Here is a 20,971-nt window from a genome sequence, read left to right on the forward strand (position 1 = left end):
TCTGCCCTGTCCTGTAAATAGGGTGGAACCCTCAATCTCTACACTCCCCACTGAAGATATTGAATCTCTTTACTTAGTCATTATAAGCACAGCAAAGCCAATCTTCACATTCCTTGAAACTTTTTGCAGTGGTTTACTCTGCTACTGTTTTACAGAAGCCCAACATGAATATAGTAGCAGCATGCCAAGGACAAACCTGGAGTTAATTGGAGACAAAGGTGGTGATGACGGTGCTGGAGCATCATTCTCATCCTCCTCATCTTCATCCAGCTCCTCTGGTCTTAGTGGGGTTATATTGTTCCCAAGCCAAACAGAGTGGATGGAGACCTAATATGTGGGAATATCAGGGTATTATGTATCAGGGTGAACATTAAGAGCAAAACACACCAGAATAAACATGTTAAACATATACCATAAGCATGGACAAATGAAGATAATATATGCAGGTCCAGTCAGTCCAGGAAATTCCATGGTTCCAAGAAAAATGTTTGTAACAGACAGAAAAGTATAAAACGCAGCTCCTTAAAATTTATTCAGCCTTGCTTTATACATGGAAGCCAGCTAGCAGTGTGTGCATACTAAAAAAAGAAACCACACACTTGAATGTCCTGTACAAAGACAGATGACTATGTGCCAAACAATTCTTGATATCTGGTATATCCATTATACACCTGTCATTCTATCTGTTTATGGTGCTCCTTATTTTCTGGTGGATAGGGACTTCTATGATGTGGAGCCATACTCACTACCAGTGACATCCACAAGTAGGTCAGGCAAATATTCTAGATCTGGATGGAAGCCACTGTTTAGTATTTAAGCTTATATATAGAAAGCTGCAGAGCTTTTCAACTAGAAAAAAAGTTAAATAAAAAGTTAACCAAATGCACAATTTGAAGACAAAACAAACATCACTAAATGCTGAAATACATGAGATGTCCATAAGTGATCACTGGCTCTGCTTTATTGTTGGCTGGCAGAGAAGAGAAGCGGTTACACAGGTTAGAAAACCTGTTCTTAAATGTCATTCTAAAAACTTAGCACCTTCCTGACCCCACTCCAAAGAAAAGTGTAATGGTGGCAAAGACCAGCCTAGAAGTTTGCAGTTTACTCTAAAGTGATGAGGCCATCTTACCCACCTGACCCAGCTTATAGCTCATGTTCCCAATTTCTCGCTCTGTGTTGATCTGCAGTAGCAGCTTCTCATGGCTGATCAGTGCTCCTGAAACAGTTACAGACATAAGACAGATTTGAGATAAAATAGATTAATGAGCCTACCATTACCAGGAGACATCAAATAATATAAAAACATTTTCTCTTTTTCAGAATAATGATGCGTAATGAAAGAAAGAAGACAGGCAGGACAGAGTGTTTATAGATAATATCTAAAGAGATTGTGTCATTGTGAGTGGAAATGAGTCACAGAAGAGCAAATAATAGGCTGCTACTCCTCTTCCATCTCCTCCAGAGTCTGAAAGGTCACTACAGCAGGATGCTTACCAATGAAGCTTCCTCAGTGAAAACAATGATTTTTCATGTACAGGGCAGCGCAGGTAAAACGAATTGAAGATGAAATCAAAGAAATACTATAATACTAAAAAGGCCTTCCTTTTTACAGTCACTTAAAAAAATCCCTTTGAGATAAATTAAAAACTTTTTTCACTTTTACCTATAATTTGTACATTTTAGATAATCACTACAATTTGCATTTAAAAAAAAAACTTACAAAAAATTAAAAGGTAACGTCAGCAGTGATAGAAAGTACTAATGTAGAGGTACAAGAGTACAAGAGGAGGATGTAACTTACACTGCGGATGGATGGTGTTTAAATATCCATTTGTAAAAAGCACAGTTTTCAGAAGGTAGTAAAAATAGTAGATTTTTTCATCAAAAGCTTATTTATTTTAACTTTATAAATTTAATCCCACAATGTATTTTGTATAGGATCATTTTGCAGATACTCTTCTCATCTGTTCTCTTCCCCAATGTGTTTTATCCCTGTAGAGCCTTAATATTCATTACATGCACTCTATAATGGGGATAACAGATGTAAAGGGACAAGGTATGATAAAAGGTAATATTTGCTATATAGAATATAGTTTGTTAAATAATGCATGGCGGTAGGGTGGAGAAGCTTTTCTGGTATAATTTGCCATCTTTGTAGTGAAGACAAAGCCACGCCAGGCCACCTGTGGCTGAAGGTAAAGCCATATTATCACCTAAAGTGGTACTGTTTGCTATTACTTTGTAGGAAAACGAGGATGCATCTCTGTGTGATGATATTTAAAGTTTCAAGTTTGGTTCCATTGCAGTTAGGGCAGTGAACTCAGCACTTACATCCTAGATTGTAAGCTCTTCGGGGCAGGGTCCTTTCCTCCTCCTGTGTCACTGTCTGTATGTGTCAGTCATTTGTAACCCCTAATGTACAGCACTGCCTAATATTTTGGAACTATATAAATCCTGTTTAACAATAATCAACACTTTATTGGGTATTTCGGATTCTGTCAGACAAATCTGTCTGCACCCATGCCTGGCAAATTGACTAGTTCTAAAGGTCCTGGGGTGCAAGTATGAAGTGTTATTGTTATTATTCCCAAGGCTGACATGTGTCAGACTATTTAGGCAAAAAAAATGTACCCAGGTGTAATCCATGTGGAATGCTTCTTGGAACTGTTTAAGGCGGGTACCTGTGGTTGCAGCAGATAAGCAAGGCACGGGGTCCCAGGCTTGATAGGCATGATGAGTGGCAATGTTGTCCCTTCTAGATACTAATGCCTGGATTTCTTCCTCCACTGTGCCTCGAACAACACTTAGCTTCCTGCCAAACCTAGAAAGACACCAATGTAATGATGTATCAGCTGTAGTAAGAAAAGAAATTCTATTTAAGAAATCTGGGTCAAAATAAACAACTCACCTGAATATCTGCCCCAAAAACAATGTTGATTCTAATATAAGAAAATGGAAGAATTCCCCTCAGGTATAGACTGACCACTTTTTAAAGTTCCCGCTATCACTGCTACAAACAGAAGTTTGAGAATTTTCACAAGTACAAGTTTTATGGATGGAAGTTTGTGCCAGAAATGATCTTTGAGGGCTTATAATTCTGTAAGAATGGCTTGGACAAGGGAGTTACAGATCTTCTCGTCCCTAAGCCCTGCAAATTATTTTAGAACTATGGTAAGTTCATGCAGTTTCTTTTTCTAGTAAAGAAGAAAGAAGCCAAAAGATGACCAATGTTGGCAATGTACTGAGTTTTCATATAGAATATCTTTACATTGATAAATCAGATTTACAAAAACAAACGAAAAAAAATGTCAAATAGTATTTTTTCTTTTAACTAGATTGTATGGAAGCTGCTACACCATGTGTATTCAAAGAAAATTATTTTTGTTACAAAAACTGTAATTTTAACCTCCCTGGTATTTTTGTCAATGTCAAAACGGTACATTTAAAAATACTCATTATTTTAAATTACCCATCTGCTCCCAAGTGCGTGGCTGTGAGGCGGGACCGTGGAGATAATAGGCGGAACAGGGCGGAAATTTTAAAATAATGAGGATTTTTAAATGTACCGCTTTTACATTAAAAGAATCGTCATTATTCATACCGCCAGGGAGGTTAAATAGTGAAATGGAAGAAACTGGACAAGTTATACAAATACAAAGGACAAACTCTTGTTAAACTATCAGTAGCCAACACTAGAGAGTACCTGTCAAAATTTAAACAGAAAAGAACATAAACATGTGAGTACCTGGTGTCCAGGGCTTTCAAGGTCTTGTTTCGTGGTTGTTGTTCCAGGCAGCTGATGGCAGGATTGCCGGCAGAGGGGATTGTCATAGCACTGAGGACCAGAGAAGTGATGGCTTGTACAGCAAGAACATTTATTTGTGTTCGCTCTGTGTCCTCCTGATAGCAATGACAGAATACAGGTGTCACATGTTTAGAGGGGATATTATTATCAATATCACATTATCTGCTCAGGGCAGAAGAAAACATTTTAAAGATATTTCTACACGTATAACAGAACCTGCATGAGATAGTTGCAGAACTATCAGTGCTAGATGACCTAAAGGGCTTATTTAATAGGAGCAAAAAGAAGAAAGAAAATCCTTGCTAATAGGTTGCTGAAAAGTGCTCATTAGTGCTTGAGATTTATTATTTAAAGCTTTAGATTGCCACAACCGATGACTGAATCATGCAAATCACTTGCTAAAATTACACACAGCACATGTCCAGCCTAACAAAAGGACCTGAGCTACAAGTGAGTTGTAGGGCAGATATACAGCTTTACCTCTTGCTGACTTTCTTCTTGGTCCATTACAATAGGTTGAGTAACCAGAACTCCAAGCAGCATGGCCCAGGTCTCTTCAAACTGGGTGCGACTTGTCCAACCTAAGAGACAAAAAAGTCGGGTTAGAGAACAAACACAGAAAAAATACAGTGATACATGACAACAGTAAAGAAAAGCACTTCTGAGGCAACTTTACTTGTTGGTAATAAAGAACTAACAATGAAAAAAAATCTCCTAGCAACACCTTGTTTCCTTATAATACAAGCGTTTCAGGTATTTTTAGGGCAAAATAGTAAAGTCCAAAAAGGCAGGTACTGAAACACAGCTAGGTGTACTGTGAGCAGAATTTCAGCTGTATTCCAAAGAGGTTCATTTCCTCTCAAAATACCCAAGGGTGAAGCTATTCCACCTGACACAGGAAAACAAGAATCAGAAATAATGAGAGACCACATGCAAATTGATAAACACACGGGTTAAATATTAGATTTTTTTTCCTGTCAAAATATTATTCTCTTTAGTCAATCTTGTGAGTAAGGCTTAGTCTACACGGACTGTTTCCCCAGCTTTAACCTGAGGCTTTTAAAGCCCTTGTTTGAAATCCTCATGCATTAAAATGGGTTAATCTACACCAGGACGTTTCCTTGAGGCACTTTCATGGCATTCATCTTAAACGTTGCTTGCAACGTTTAAAAAATTAAACTGCTGGGTTAACCCTGGAACACACGCAAAAACTATGCAAATTAGTTACAATGCGGTAAAATGCGATAAAAACACTGAAAATGTGGTAAAACATAGGCGTTTTCCAGCATTTTAAAGTCAAGCTGTAAAACGCTAATATAAGTGCATAAAAATGCATATAAATGCAATAGTTTTGCAATAGTTTGCAATAATTTTTTAAAAAACGTCCATGTCCCCTACCATGCTACAAAGTCACACAGATGACATTAGTCGTTCAGCTTTGCAGCTTCCACTATATCTTTAGCATGAACCAAAGGAATAAATAGTGGTGACACTTTTGGTGAAAAAAATTTACTTTAATGCCTATAAAGATGATTATCCAAGGCTCAAATCTATAGTGAAAAAAAGAAATCTCCCAAAAGGAGTATAAATAAAAAAAAATACTGAATATTGTCTAGGTGCCTGCGTCACCAATTGCTACTTCATTCTAAAAATAACTGGTGGAAAAGAGAATAGTTTAGTGTTGTGGGTAGCGGTAATATTAGGTAATCAAGGTTTATTAAAAACTATTCCTCCAATTTGTTCTTCTTTATACTCTGCATTTCACCAGGGTGTATTTTGTCCCAAGGAACTAGTAAGCATGCAACCTACCCAATGTATTGATGCGGTAGATAAATTCTTTGAATACTTCTTTTTCCTGTAGAAACTCAACTGGGATCTCAGGAAGTGACGTTCCAAATTCTCCTCCAGTTTTGGGAGCCCATCCCAATTTCCATACCTGTACAAAGCAGACAAAAAGCACATTGGTATTGGTCTGGGTTGCTTAGAAAGGCAATAAAGTGATTGTTTATCAGTGTGAGAAGGAATTTTCTATATTTTTTTGGTAAGCACATATATCTTCCAAAGAACTTTTTACAAGATATTCACAACTATACAATTGCTGCATTTCATGTAGAGATTTGCATATGCTTCCTGTAAAGATAGCCTGTATATCAGAGCTTTGTAACATCAATGTTTATGGTCTGCTGGCATAGGGTTAGATAACCCTAATGCTACTGTTTTCAAAACTTGTGACATGACAGACCTAATCCACAAAATGTCTACAGACAGGAGATAACTTGGATTCAGTGACAATCTAATCTATGAGCAACTTCAGAAACTGCCAATCAGCTGTTGCTGGGGTGTGCGAGTAATTGTAATGGCTAGACTGTACAGGGAAAATTATTCTGATTGTTATTCATCCAATAAGTCTTTCCCTTCCATCTTCATTAGTAAACTAGTAGGGTTGACTGAACCAAGTGCACAGTACAGCTCAGAAGATATACTAAGCAAAGAAGGGTTATGCCTACAGGTAACATGTGTGGCAATCAATGGGGTTACAATAAAATGAAGGTGGAGTAAAGCAGCCTACCGCATATACACAAGCAAATATGGATGCACCATGCAGGCAGTTAATTCATATTTACTACATATACACTATTCTACTAATATACTTTTACAATATGTAAACCCCTTTTGGTTTGCAAAACCTTTGTGTTTGTTATATCAGTTTGATAAGTACAAAAAAATGACCTTGCCAGAAATCCATTGCTTCCATGTGAGCATTATTTTAATTAACCTTTTTCAACTTAGCAACATGTCCCGGTATGTTATGGAGATGTGTTCTGGATATGTTAGGAGGATGTGTTCTGTAGTTCTGGCACACTCTCTGTTTGGGAGTGACAATGTTGCTTCTTTAAAGATTAGGTACAGTGAAGAAACATTACAAGACAGGAAATGTGTTACTGGTAGGATTACCAGGGAATAAGTAAGGGTAAAAAAAAAGTAAACTGCATTACATTACAATTTTAGTTTTGGATTTTGACATGGCTTACCAGTCCATAAAAAATGAATTAATCTTTTTTTAGGAGGTTGTGATCATTAATATCCTTACAAAGGGAACTTACCAGCGGCGGGACTCTGGTGTAGCTATTAACTGCAGGTAACCTAGCCAAGCTGACAATTATGTTCCGTAACACGGGAGTGAGAAATGCTGGAATATTGCTGTTCCTCTTGTGTCCTAACAACAAAACTGTCTGCAGGGAGTCCACCATCTCCGACATCATGGTGCAGGCGATCTTAATAAATACGGCTCCTGAAAGAAAAACAAGTAAAAGTCTTAACAGGAAAATCCACAAGCAGCCACACGCTTCAGTTTTGGCAGCAATTCTGAAAAGGATGTAGCCCTCTGCTTCTCAGCAAGCCACTAATGAGTAGGCAATCTTTAGAAGATTAGAACATAAGGATTATGTTTTGTGTAAATGGATTCTTCTGCTATCCCTGTGAATATTAGCTCTATTCCAGGTGTACCATCCTGCATATAAATGACAATTTGGTGATCTTCAATATTTTTCCATAAAACTATACAGAACACAAGACTGATAATTAGTGGCACCTTGCTTTCTACATTACAAGCTGACCTATTTCAAAATCACTGAGTAGCCTTGCAATGCAGGAAGCAGAAACTGTATTTGCAATATGTATAGCTGCCCCATGCATACACATAAACACAATTATTTAACAGAAACTGGAAAAAATAATTATTTCCTTAGGAAAAGTCAGGTACCATGACACTCCTTAACACTGCGTTTCCATAGAGTGTACATAAAGGGGTGAATAAAGAGACGAGAGCACCTCCTAAAGGTTTAGGTATTAGGTGCCTCTCATGTTTTCATCTCATAGTGTAACAGGTATATAATATTGGAACCACCCAACACCCTACATACCTTGAACTCCTGAATCCACCTCATCTCCTGCTTGGTCTTCAGATGAGCTGTCTTTCTTCCTCTCTGGACTAAGCAGTTGCTCTCCAGGTTGAACTGCAACTAAAACACATAATGGCAATATATGAAGTTTGGGAGATTGGGAACTGAAGATTGGGAGGGAAGGCAAAATCAAGGAGGAATGTGTAAATGACAGAATCAACTGCTAATCCCTGTAAGATCCGTTGTGTCTTAAAAGCTGTGTAACCCAGCTGGCTAAAGAAATCAAAATGTATGTGATTCCAGGGGTTTAGGCTATTTACATTATTGACAAGCAGTTCCTAAAAGTTTTTTTTTTTTCTGAATGGGATGGTTGAATAAACATTCACCTGTGAATATCTCAAGGTAAAATGTTGAATCAGTCAGTGCTGATTTGTTTTTGATGAACCATGTTCCTAAACTGATATACTCATTCTTTCTTTACCATTTAATGTGTGACCTAATTGCTAGGAACATAAGCGTATAAGTGTTCCACTATGTGATATGCACATGAGTGCTCATGGTTAGTGACTGGCTTAAATGTGAATGGAGGATTATGTTTGTATCATAAAACATCTTGCTAGTTATCTGTATGTAATACAACTTCTGAAAGAGCAGAATGGCAGCCAAAGCAAGTGAACTGAAATATTCTTGCTCTTGTTATAGGACAGTAATCTGATTGGCTACAATATGCTTAAAATCCAAACACATTATGTCCTGCTTATCCACAGCCAACTAAATGGCACCTAGTAGTATATTAAAATATTAAAGAAAAATGGTACATTATGTTCTAAAGACATGAGACAAGACATCTGTATGAAGGCCTGACATTTTTGTTGCTGTGTTGCTACTGCTTCAAAAATGCATTGCTACACCCAGGAGGAGATAGAAGAAACATCTTAATTATCAACCAAAAAAAGTGCAAATTACTTACCAGCTTCTATAATAAAGCGTATGCAGGTGATTAAGGAGCAGGCACGGGTCACATATTCTGCAGAGGCCAGCAAATTCCACAGTCCCGGCTGTTGTAACGTCAGACAGCAACACTCCAGCACAGCTTGGAGATCTACACCTAGAGGTACCTGTTCTTGAACAAAATGCCAGGACACCGCCTACAAACAAAATCATTGTCATCAGCATGCCAGTAAGAAAAGGAGGTTTGAAATAAAACTACACCTAAAAACTAATAAAAAGATGAGATTGAAATATCTCAATTCTGGTCCCTTTTGTACAATCGATAAATGTTGCATGTTGTTCAAATGCCACTTACCATGTTGTTTACAGATCACTACTTCTAATCTTTTCGTATAAAAGTAGCTATATCCCTTAATCAAAACTGTTAAGGAACTAAACAGAACATGCGGACTCACCATAGTTTGTAAAGTAGTGTCAGGGTCTATTACTCCATTGATAGACCCCGACACTACAAGTTATGGTGAGTCCGCATGTTTAGTTCTACATGGACACTCAAGGGCCGCCTATAGGGACGGTACACTATCCTATGATGAAGGGTTATCGTTTAGTCCAACTCCATATGTCCTATGTTCTCTGCTTGTTATCTAGTCAATTCTAGCAGATTAGGCTATAGCAAACTTTATTACAAACAGCAAACAGATTTACCAGGCCTAATTGTCCTTTAGTCCATTAGTCCATTAGTGCAATACCAAACACTTCCAAATGTGGTCAGTATATAAAAGCTAATTAGAAAGCCCAGCACTAGCTTTATACCAGACGGTATAAAATTCCTGGTAATGACACAGGCATTACAGCTTGTCATTCTAATAATGCAGGATTCTCTTGGTTTGTTCGGTACAACTGATAATATTTGAGGCTCCAAACTTGCTCACAAGAAGAATCGCTGACTGCTTGTAGTAACTAGGAAATGTTTAGATAAAATATTAGATATTTACCCGACAAATAAAAATATAAAAAGAATTGAATATTACAAAATAAGCATAATACAACTAAATCAGCAATCAGAAGCCCTGCATACAACATTAAATATGTAAAAGCCTCAGCTTTAACATACTTTTTTACCAATAAAAGAATGAAGGAAATTATTTACAATTACTACCATCAGTCTTTTATATATGCCCCAGTTGTGAGCAAGGCAGATCTGCACCCAAGGGGCTGCAGGATGGATTATGTTGGAGCAGCGTCTTTACTAATATTTTACAGAAACAAAGTACTTGCAGAGCAAAATTGCGACAAGAAGCCAAATTCAATCCAGCAATGAACAAGAGTACTTGTTCATTGCTGGATAAGCCAATATGGCTTTGAATGATTACAGTAATTTCAAATCGTAACCTAATAATAATGTGGGTACTACATCATGTACCATTCATATCCAAGCAAATTGTTAGCTGTGTGTCCAGGGAGCTTCACAATTCTGAAAATACTGCCAATATAAACTTCAGTTACACCAACCCTCTATTTGGAGTTCTGCCATCCAGCTTCCCCCAAAATACAGCACCTCAGCCACCAATACAGGTGTATTCATTTGGCTGCAAAACAAGCTGAATTTATATTTGAGGCCTACATGGACAGTGGCCCATGACTGCAGGGAAACTTTATGTGGACAAAAAATAATGGTGATCTCTGGGTGCAGAGGAAAAGTTGCTAATGAAGTAAAGTATGTGACAGGTTCACTTTAGAGTAAACATATTTTCGAGTTTACATACACTTGTCATGTGGGAATTAGGAAGGCTATACTCCTACTTCAATAAATGTAATGTTCTGCCCTAAATTGGAAATAAAATTCCCCTTTTAAAAATGTTGAAACAGGCAGGGCATTATTAAAAAGGACAGGCAATACTACTTCTGCAATAAGCAAGTCTCCCTGGCTGATCGCCGGCTCCCCTGTCAAAAGTAGCTAATCTGTGCATACTGGCACTTAATGGCTTCCAAGACTAAATTAAATTGATTGGCCCAGTCAAATCAAGATTGCAGATGATCACTTAATGGGAGAGGAGAACGGAGATGGTGGCACCTGTAGCAAGTATAAGGGTTTTGTTCTGCTTTAAGTATCTCCTAAATCTGAACCTGGAACCATCAAGAGATGGCTGCTATTGTCTTTAAAGGAAAAGTCCCTTCTATTTTCCTACCCCTCTCTGATAATGTTTTAAGTTTCTGGGTCCCTAAAATCCTTGATTCCATTGCTAATTCCTGCCAAAAACAACCAGTTATTCTTACACTTTCATAGGACAATGACCGGAAAAGGCTTATCCATGAAAGCTGGGAAAGTTATGAGCAGTAACAAAGTAAATCTAAATTGGAGAGAATGTGAAAACTGACTTATAAAGGACACAGCAGAAATTACACTTTACTGTAAATTAGAAAGGATTTTTGCAAGTGAGTACAGGATCACTTTCAAAGTCTAGCAGAGAATCAACCCCTCACTTCCAGAATATTGTTGTTCCAGATACAGGGCTGCTCTTTTGTTCCTGCAAGAATTACAAAAGCTTTTCCTTGTTTACGTTTTCATTAGCAGTAAGTTACGGTACATTCTTACCTCTATTGACATGACCACAAACTTCACAATGTCCAGTTCATTTTCCTGCCGTATGTGAAAAGACTGAGGTATTTTGGGGAGAGATAGCAGGTACTGCGCCAGCGCTCGACATAGGGTGACAAGGGAATAATATACTTCAGAGTCACCTAAATCAAACATTACAATATTGTTAATAAAACTGCACAAGAAAAAGCCACATACAAGTCACTGACCCACTTCCCTGTGGCAGAAGTGCAATCCCAAATGCTGAACTGCACAATAAAAGAAAGCTGAACAGTGTAAATTTGCAACAATAACTAAATGAGAGCCATTAGTAAACTGATGTGACCTTTCTTTCCCCTATGTCTAGAATGTATAAGGACTTCTTAAAAGTGTTTGTGCAGTCACAATCTTTCCAGTTTAAACAGTGTAGGGAGGGGGAAGAATCATTCAATAAACAATTGAAGAGTCTTTCTATCACTTCTTGTCCTGAAAATGCAACAGAAGTAAAGTGAGTGTGCAAAGTGAGGGAAAGTCTTGTCCAAGACACTTAAAGACATTACTTTGCCATTGCTTTATGGAAGATTTCTGCTCACTTTTTTTTTTTTGGTAAAAATGCCAAAATATTAAGTAACTATTATTTTTAACTGAAAATGATCACCGGGACAAAAAAAGAGGAAGAAGCTTCCCAATGGGGACACAGCAATAAAAAAAAAAACTTGACAAAGCGGATCATCCTTCCACACTTTGAAGCTCTATGCAAAACTGCAACAGTTGTATGAACGAATGTTGTACATACAGCACCGTTCTGCTCTATGGTGAGGGGAGGGGGAGACCGCCCAAGTGGCACCCCGCTGTGCTCTCTTCCCTCCACTTTCATTATGATCATTTGTGGATCAGCCAGGAAGAATCCAGGAACAACCAGCGCTGTACACATGCCAGATTCTTGTCCGATATCAGCCCTGAGGCGAATATTGGATGAGAATCATCTGACGCGTGTACGTAGCCTTACTGAGCCAACTTGTCCATTCACAGACTCCCCTTTAGTAAATATATAACAATATCATACAAGAGCTCCTACCCAACACTGTGATTATCTTCTCCCAGTAGGCGTCTTTCTCCATAGGCTTCAGAGGCTGGAAAATCTGATGAGTGTCGGGCAGCTGCTGAACGGTCTGTGAGATGAGATCCAGCAGGACAGACTGGGTTGTTTCAAAGAAGCTGCTGTCCTGATCCCCTATAATCTGGTTCACTCCCAGGGCCAAACACGGGCCTAGAAGGCTCATGTTAAACTCCTACAAAAGAAAAACATGCTCTCAATCTAATTTATTACCAACACTCTATACCATAGCTAACTTGTTGCCAGGTACCTTAGTAAAGCTATAGGGTTCGATTCACACTATGTGGCTATGATAATACCTTTCCATAATGACCAATAGCAGACATAAATTTAAAGTAGTTCATAGTGAATGGTGCCCCATTATCATGCTCTACCTCTGTAATTTCATTCACTCTGTGAATGTGTGCTTTCTCTACTTCTCTTGCTGTTTTTGACCATTATCCAAGCAATATTCAAGGGGGAAGTTCTGACATGAGGAGGCAAAGTCTTTCCTGTGCCATCATGGCCACCAACAGCACAAATAAAGTATGAATAAAGGCAAGGTAAATCAGTAATGGAGAAAAGACCAGCTGGAGGAAGCCTAAAGGCAGAAAGGGTGACAAGTTTTTCACAATACTGGTCGTTTTGTAAAATAAATGTGTTTCCATGGCAAGACAGCCTTTTAATGACTTCTGCAGTAACGTGAAGAGAAACATTAGGTTATCCATACCTTGTTGGTCATGAAGCAGAGACGATCATCCTGAGGTATTCTATTCACCAGTTCTGCTCCTTCCAGCAGTGCAGAATCAGAGTGCGTATAACACTGGGAACGTACCAAGGACACATACCACTCCTACAAAGACAAACACTTACCATAAATCACTGAATTAGCATTTACTCCAACATAAAACTGAACACTTCATCTCTGAAACATGTCAACCCAAACAACAGTGCTTCACCCACCTCATCAGGGTCCAAAGTTTCCAGTTTTGGGTGACTGTCCCCATCCAGCGGGTGAGAAGTCACTAAAGGTAAGGGGCCAACTGTATCCGAATTCACAGTTGCCCGGAATCTGTCCAGCAGAGAATAAAGTCTTTGGTGCCTATAGATAAAAAATAAAGAATTTAAAGAAATGGGGTGAGACAAGGATGAAATGTAGATTGCAAAAGATTTACATTTTTTACAGACTTCTTTACATATCAATAACACATGCCACACCGTATGTGGCAGATTGGTAAGCTTTGGATACGAGCAAAAAACGGAGGCATGCTAGGAGTAAGAAAGGTTATCCTGGGCCATCTTACAGTACTGAGGGTGGCAGTAAACTCTGAAAGTAAAAGGTTTCCTGTGCCCAAGAATAGTAAAGTTAGAATGAGAATTAAAATCGGACTGAGAACCAAGCAAAGAATGAAAACATTAATAAAAGATAGAAGAAAAGCGAAGTAAAAGTTTGGGTGGGTAGGTAGGCAGCAGTGAGGATTAAAATAAATAAAACAAATCATTATTTGAGTACCATGAATATTCATAGTGAAATGATAATAATTTTCTCTACCTTTGTGCTAAAGCACTGTTCTGCAGATATTCCTGTATTCTATCCAACTCTTCTAAAGGTAACTGAGAAACACTATTCTGTAAAGACACAAAAAAATTTGTCAATACACCATACAGAAGTTACAGAAATAAATGGAAAGAAATGAAGCTGTGTTATTTTATGTTTCATACCTGAGCTGGTGCCGCCAACAGCATTTCCACCCGACGGCAGGCCAGTGTATCCACCATGCGAGCCAGCACACGGAAAGGGGTACATAGCAGCTTGTCTATATACAACATCAACACGGCACCAGACTGACTCAGGTGAATGCCTTCCAAGCACTGCAATGTCTTCTTCAAAGAAGTTGGCTGGTGGATGCAAAATAACTTTGTAACTATGTGTACAAAATCAGTCTTGCAGATCTATCATTTTGTATATGGAGTAAATAAGCAGTAAAATTCGGATATGCAAACTGGAAAAGGCAAAGCAATTACTGTACAGCTGGTGGAACGCATTGCCAAAGCTAATGTGGCAGCTGCATCTAGACTAAGTGCCTGCTGTGTTGATGGGCTTTGATGATCAAATGAAGCATGCCTTTGACATATGTTTGAGATGCTTCTGATCATTTAGAATTTTAGCTGCACTCGACCTGCTTTTGACCCACTTCAGTTGCTCTGGTAATTTTATAGACTATATAGAGAAACAATTTTATACAAAATAGCTTGTCGTCATTGGCCCTAAAGTTTCATAGGCACAGAGATTTACATGCTTGTGCTTACTTTATGTTGTTTTCAACAGACACTAAAACTCTAAACAAAGAAAAAGCTGCGTACAATATGAAAAGAGTATTTCCAGTACATTGGAGAAATCAATGGATGCTCAGGGAATCAGAACATGTCCTATTCTCTTCCTTGGTGGTCATATCCTCCCTTCATGTACAGAAAATTGCTGGATTTTAATCAATACAAATCATTTCTGCTGCTAAGTGATTTACTTAAATTGGAGCTACTACGATTAACACAAGAGTTTTGTTTTTCTGAGTCTCCACTTCCTCTAAAAGGATAATAACGCAGCTTATTTTGCTATGATATCACACAACAATGTAGTCAACCAATAGACAGGATAGGCATACGATGGCCATGAATTTTAAATCAATTTTAGGAATGTGCCAAACAGATTAAAGCCATCGAACACTTATTTCATAAATTACAGCAAAACAGTTTTTTCTGTTGGAAAATAATGCTGTTAACCATACAAATGAAAGCTGACCTGTCAATGTAGCTTGTGAGGTTGGTCTGTATAATTTGGAGAAAAATGTAAATAAATGCATGTGAAATAAAATAAAAGAATATATATTAAAGTGAAATTTAAGTTACGTTGTTTCAGAGCCTGTAAGGCAGGGGTTGGCAAACTTAAATGGCCACTGGGCCATTTCAGGGGTGGGCAGGAGCACCCTAGGCTGGACTATTAGCACCACCCTAATGGCCCCGCCCCACAAGGGAACACCCCCTGAAGTGAAATCCCTCTCCTCCGTATGCATTGCGGAGGAATGCCTTTTTACCGCGGCAGCGGAAGTATCAGGCCTGCCGCGGTAAATAGGGGAGCCACAGCAAGAAGGTGGCAAGAGAGCTCCGGTAGTTCCTAACTCCCCCTGGCAGATCCGGATCGGCCAGGGGGTGTTAGGCCGGAACGAATTACCGGCTAGACCGTATCTAGCCTAAAGGCTGGAGTTTGCCGACCCCTGCTGTAAGGTAAACACAAAATAAAGAAATTTTTCTTCAGGATATATGCACATGGCTTCACATTATACTTATTCACACATTACTTTGAAGAGGAACAGAAATACAGGTAAGCTCACCGTTGCCAGATTCTCACAGCGGGAATGTATGGCCTGGATGAAGAGACCACTGGCAGCTGAATTTCTGTGTATTGCACTTATGAAATCCTGCACCGGAGGTTCATGGGACAGGTTGATGAGATCCTGAACGTGATTGACTATCAGCCAAGTGAGATGTTCTGAATCATGCAGGTTCTGACACTACAGTACACAAAAAAAAATGTTAGCTTGGGCAGATTACACAAATGCAGGATTAAATGTGATGTTATGTTCAAAACTTTTAAAAGGATAATTACAAAACAAAAAAAAAAAGGAAGAAAAAAAAAAAAAAAAAAGAAAAATATATAAAGGAACATTTTTTCCCCAACATTTCTGGTTCAAAAAACAGTAAGTCAATACAATTAAGAATGGAATATTTGTGCCTACCCTATATTTCAGCTTTGCTTAATTTTTTTAAGCTGGGCACTTTAGCCTGAGTGGCAGGGATCAGCGGTGACCTGCTGTCTAACAGTTGCTACACTAATTACTTCTGTAACCAGATTGAAATTTCTGCTAGTAAGTTTTTAAATTTTACATACATCTAATTATCTAAGCTGCCTACTCGACTTAGCTTTGAATCCCAGGCTCCTAGGGGGCAGGGATATGTGTCCATCTCCACAAATAGGCCTAAGCTCTGTCCACTAGGAGACTGTGATTAAGGTAACGTGGGACCTCAGACAAGGTAGCCACTTTGAACCCCAAAGTGCAGGAGAATGAAGGTTGTGGTTAGGTCACCTGAACATCCAATACAGTTTTCTCCCCTTTCAGCTGGGTGCACCACATGGCTAATTTCAGTAACCACTCAGCTGTTTTTGGGTGGTTACTGATGAGTTGCGTCACAATACAGAACTGCCACCAGCCTACCATTTTTTGCCACCTAGCTTAAAAAAACTTTTCAGTTGAGCACTGCAATGGGTTCCAGGTTTCTGTTAAAGTTGCCTTGTAGATTATCGTGTTCTACCATGTGCTCTAGCTGTACCATGAAGGAAAATCTCTGCCAACTTATTGACATTAAATATTGAAGCTATTCACATCAGAGGGAAGCAGTTTTTGCACAAGCCCACAATGGGATATGTAGTCTAGGAATGTGTGACATTTTTAAAAGGAAATGGTTTGTTTGCTTTATATGAAACTTTCAAAGTTAATGTTTTTGAATTTTTTTGGAGCTCTATTCTAAAATGTGACTTTAGGAAGTCAATGAAACCATAAAATTTAAAGCGGAAGTAAACCCAAAACAAAAAAATTACACTTGCCTTCAATCCTGCAGATCAGTCTATCCGTCAGGAGGTTTCTTTCATCAGGTTGCATGTTGTCCCAGTTGTCTTCGGGCCAGCACACAGGGAGTGTTGGGCGCCGACACCTTCTCCTCTCTGCTACATCACCTGATCTTGTACTGCACAGGCGCGAGATCAGGTGACGTAGATTGGAAAAAAACTTGCCCATCTCACTGCGCATGCATGAGATCGACAATTTTCTTCTATTAATGAAGGGAGTTCCATCTGCGCATGCCCGAGATGTTCGGGTAAGCACAGAAGGAGCAACCAAGTGCCTCCTGGGATGCGTGACGAAGGTATCCCGGGAGACTCTGTGCTCCCAATCATTCTTGTTCGCCTAGGCCATCAAGAATTAGGGGGAAGGTGCTGCATCTTTTATTTTTTTGCACTTAAAAAAACACATACAAAACAAAATTTTTACTTGTCTACCGTCTCCACTTTATATAATTTTTAAACATTGTTCTTCTACTTAATGAGGCCACAAAGCTTTGAGTTCAGCTTTAACCATTTAGCAGATTGTTATAAAGTTTCATCATGACTACAGTCAATAGGCCTCGCATAAAGCAAACACAATATATTAGTGGCTAATAAGGTCCTGTTCCTGTTTTTATTTATTTTTTTACATTTCAATTTTGTTTTATGATAATCTGCAAAGACCATTTTTTGCACTCACCACATAGTCACAGAACAGGATGAGGGCCCCTCTCCGCACTATTTCCCGGTTACACATGCCAAGTTTGGACCCTGGCTCAGGCTCATCACTGTCAGTTGACTTCTGTGGACTTAGCAGCAGTTTGGTACTCGACAGGCTGTTCCTTCTATACATAATGAAAGAATGCATGGCTTTAATTTGTGAACACAGTGTCACATGCGATAAGGCAATGTATAGTAAATCATTGAGGTGCAAAAAAGAACTAATACGATCTCCTACAACTCCAGAGAAAAAGCAGAAAACTGCCTTATAATCTTCCCAGGAGAAGTTCGAGCAATTAGAGTCACTACATCCGAAGGTTTAAAGGCAGCTAAGGCCTAAGGCAGATCAGAAAGATTCTGTGGGAAAAGATACGGAACTCTTATAGTAAGCAAGAAACTGGGCTAAACTGGCAGCATGATTCTTAGTTACAGACACGTCACAGTCACCATCAGAAGGAACTGCGTAAATAATACTAAAACTTTTAAAAAAATGTGATTTGGGCTCAATCTTTGCAGCATGACTGTTCCTCTGTGCAACAGAAAAGCAACTTAGGGCTCAGACTATGAGCAAGGCCTCAAGGAGCTCACAAGACCCTGACAACTGGTAAAAGAGGAGAGTCGGATGGCTGGAGGGGACTTACATACTGTATGTTAGGGTGTATGAACTGGGTGTATGTACAGAACTGCTGAAATTATTATTATTACACAGTATTCATATAGCATCAACAAATTACGCAGCACTTTGCAAAGTGTTATATAGCTAGCTGTCCTTTAAAGGAGCTTACAATCTAATGTCAAATTTGAGGGGAAGCCAATTAACCTAAATGCACGTTTTTGGGATGTGGGAGGAAACCGGAGTACCCAGAGGAAACCCATGCAAGCAACGGGAGAACATACAAACTCCATCGAGACAGTGTCCTGTCCAAGATTCAAACCTGGGACCCAGCGCTAATCTCTGAGCTACAGTGTTGCCCATAATAAAATAAAGTGAAAAAAAAGTTATGGAGACAATTCTCTTCCACCCTTTGGACAAATCTGTAATGTTGTTAAATCTATTTTACCTAATACCATAACTAGTGCTTCAATACTAAAGTGACATGCCTGTATGGACATTTTGGTTAATCTGAAGCACAATCTATTGCAAATTCATAATTTAAATGTGAAGAATTTAATTTAAATTGTACAAAGGACAGGATGTCCTATGTTTGAAATAAAAAAATGACTGCAAGTGCTGAAAAATAAATCAGATTGACTACATCTATCACTAAAGCAGAAGACTCCCTTCACGTGCTCCCTATCTGCGTCAGGAAAGGCTCTGAAGATGCCAAGAATCCCCTTTAAAAATAAATAAACCAAAGAAAATCATTCCATGAAGTTCAGCAGAATATCCAGAAGACTAACAGAAGAAATTGGGGCATTATTTAAAGTGTCTCCTGAAAAAATGGCTTTGCACGTTAGGTGAAAGGTGGTCACCATAGCAGCAAAGACTTATTAACTTGTTAGGCTTCCCAATTAATTATATGGGACAAAGTAATTAGGTATAAATCGGTGGAACAAATTGTTATTTGGGTGATGACTGTGTAGGAGTAAACACTGTATTTATGGGGAAATATGTCATATTCCATTTGCGTGCAAAAAGCTATGTACTGGTCGTCCTCCTCCACATGCAAAGTTGATGTTTTATGGCAAAGCTTTTTAATCATGCCATGCCCCAAATCTGCTAAAGTTATTAGGATTTGAAACCATAAGTTGTCACAAGCTAAGAAAACTATATAAAAATTGGAGGAAAACTCTGTGTCATGATCTTTCAAAGACATGTTAGCGGCCTCTCCTTAGCATTAAACAAGACTTTGTAAAACTTTGTAGTCCCCTGTGATCTATTAGTATAAAATATTAGTAAAACCCAAAAACTAGCATGAGGTAAACACTGCTTGGTCTGTCATAAAAAGCGATGACTATATGTTAAAGGGGTTGGAACCTCTAGCAAATACCTACCTGGTGAAATACACCGTCATTAGAACCAAAGAAACCAGTACAGAAAGTGATGGGAAACTCAAAATCCTATGGCGAGGGGAAAGCTTCCAATTAAAATTGTTTTAAAGACAACTCAACTTGTTGTATCTCCAGGACAGAAAGTAAAGAGGAATCACTACATGGCTACAAGGAATCCACATATAAACCTGGGATGATATGGGTGACAACATTGACTTGGTGTTATGTAGAAGAAGCATTGTCATCCTGTATGAACACTCCTGTTGCTGTTTACAAGATGTGCAGATGAAAAGAGCACTTGCACATGGAGCCTGACTCAAAACAAAGGCCAGCTGAAAACACTGTGCCCACCATTAATTAAAGTATTATTAATGGGGACCAGAAGTCCGAATCGTTCTGCATTAAAAATTATTCTTTATCACAGAACAGATATATTCCTGCTGAAAGAATTTCACATATACAATGTTGAATTGCAAAATATCAACCTACCTTGACCTCCATAAACAATACCACTACAAAGTAATATTAGTAATATTAGTAATAAAGGAAACATTTATTGTTGCCTTACTTGAGTGTCTGATTTACTTCAGCCCACCAGTTGTAGTTGGTGTAATCTATGAGCAGCAGGAACTGACACCACAGCAGCACTAAGGAAGGGTGGGTTGGAAACATGGACTCCACTAGTTCACTGAGACTCTCCAAAGTGTAGTAGTTCCCACCGTCACCATCCCCCTTGAACAGTCGAGTAGCTGCATTTGTTATCCTTCGGAATGTTCCTGCAAGTGGCACAACAACCATAAGAAAACAGTGGAAATAATAATTTCATAAAAAATAAGTTGCTGACTAGTGTTCGAAGGTCCTGACATAACCCCCAAACGCAATCCTGTCCACCTGGGAGTTCTGACTCCCCTAACTGCATTTTTCGTAAGATAAAAATCCAACAAGAACATTGGGACCCCTTGTAATGGCCACAGAAAATGCCAAGACCTATGAAAGCGTATATTTTCTCATCAAAATGTCTGATAAAACATAAAAAAAGACAGAAAGGTAGCTGAACTTTGCAGTATCTACCAAATATTGAAGAATCAGTTTAGTTGTAATGATCTATTAATAATGATGTATTATTGTATGTTTGCAAAACATGTTATCTAATAAACAGGTTTTACAACATTGATCGTACTAGGTAGTGCCTTATCAGAGAAAATAATTCTAAACCAGAAAACCAACATTGATGATCAATTAACTCAACATAAAGGATGTACAATAGTCG

At 38.6% G+C, this 20,971-nt stretch overlaps 1 protein-coding gene across 1 annotated transcript in view; it reads right to left on the reverse strand.

Moving 5' to 3' along the window:
* Positions 1-20,971, reverse strand: part of HTT (huntingtin) — a 99,758-nt gene that overhangs the window by 18,777 nt on the left and 60,010 nt on the right. Inside the window, exons 40-57 of the mRNA XM_072406890.1 lie at positions 20,270-20,477; positions 17,690-17,834; positions 15,725-15,904; positions 14,058-14,234; positions 13,888-13,964; positions 13,299-13,437; positions 13,066-13,188; positions 12,318-12,531; positions 11,258-11,403; positions 8,681-8,858; positions 7,732-7,830; positions 6,913-7,100; positions 5,618-5,744; positions 4,289-4,389; positions 3,749-3,903; positions 2,685-2,824; positions 1,137-1,219; positions 197-327 (exon numbers count right to left, since the gene is read on the reverse strand). Of these exons, the coding sequence (XP_072262991.1) occupies positions 197-327; positions 1,137-1,219; positions 2,685-2,824; positions 3,749-3,903; positions 4,289-4,389; positions 5,618-5,744; positions 6,913-7,100; positions 7,732-7,830; positions 8,681-8,858; positions 11,258-11,403; positions 12,318-12,531; positions 13,066-13,188; positions 13,299-13,437; positions 13,888-13,964; positions 14,058-14,234; positions 15,725-15,904; positions 17,690-17,834; positions 20,270-20,477 (2,611 nt within the window). The remainder of the gene's footprint in view (positions 1-196; positions 328-1,136; positions 1,220-2,684; positions 2,825-3,748; positions 3,904-4,288; positions 4,390-5,617; positions 5,745-6,912; positions 7,101-7,731; positions 7,831-8,680; positions 8,859-11,257; positions 11,404-12,317; positions 12,532-13,065; positions 13,189-13,298; positions 13,438-13,887; positions 13,965-14,057; positions 14,235-15,724; positions 15,905-17,689; positions 17,835-20,269; positions 20,478-20,971) is intronic.

This window comes from Pyxicephalus adspersus, chromosome 3 (assembly GCF_032062135.1).
Source record: "Pyxicephalus adspersus chromosome 3, UCB_Pads_2.0, whole genome shotgun sequence".
NCBI lineage: Eukaryota > Metazoa > Chordata > Amphibia > Anura > Pyxicephalidae > Pyxicephalus > Pyxicephalus adspersus.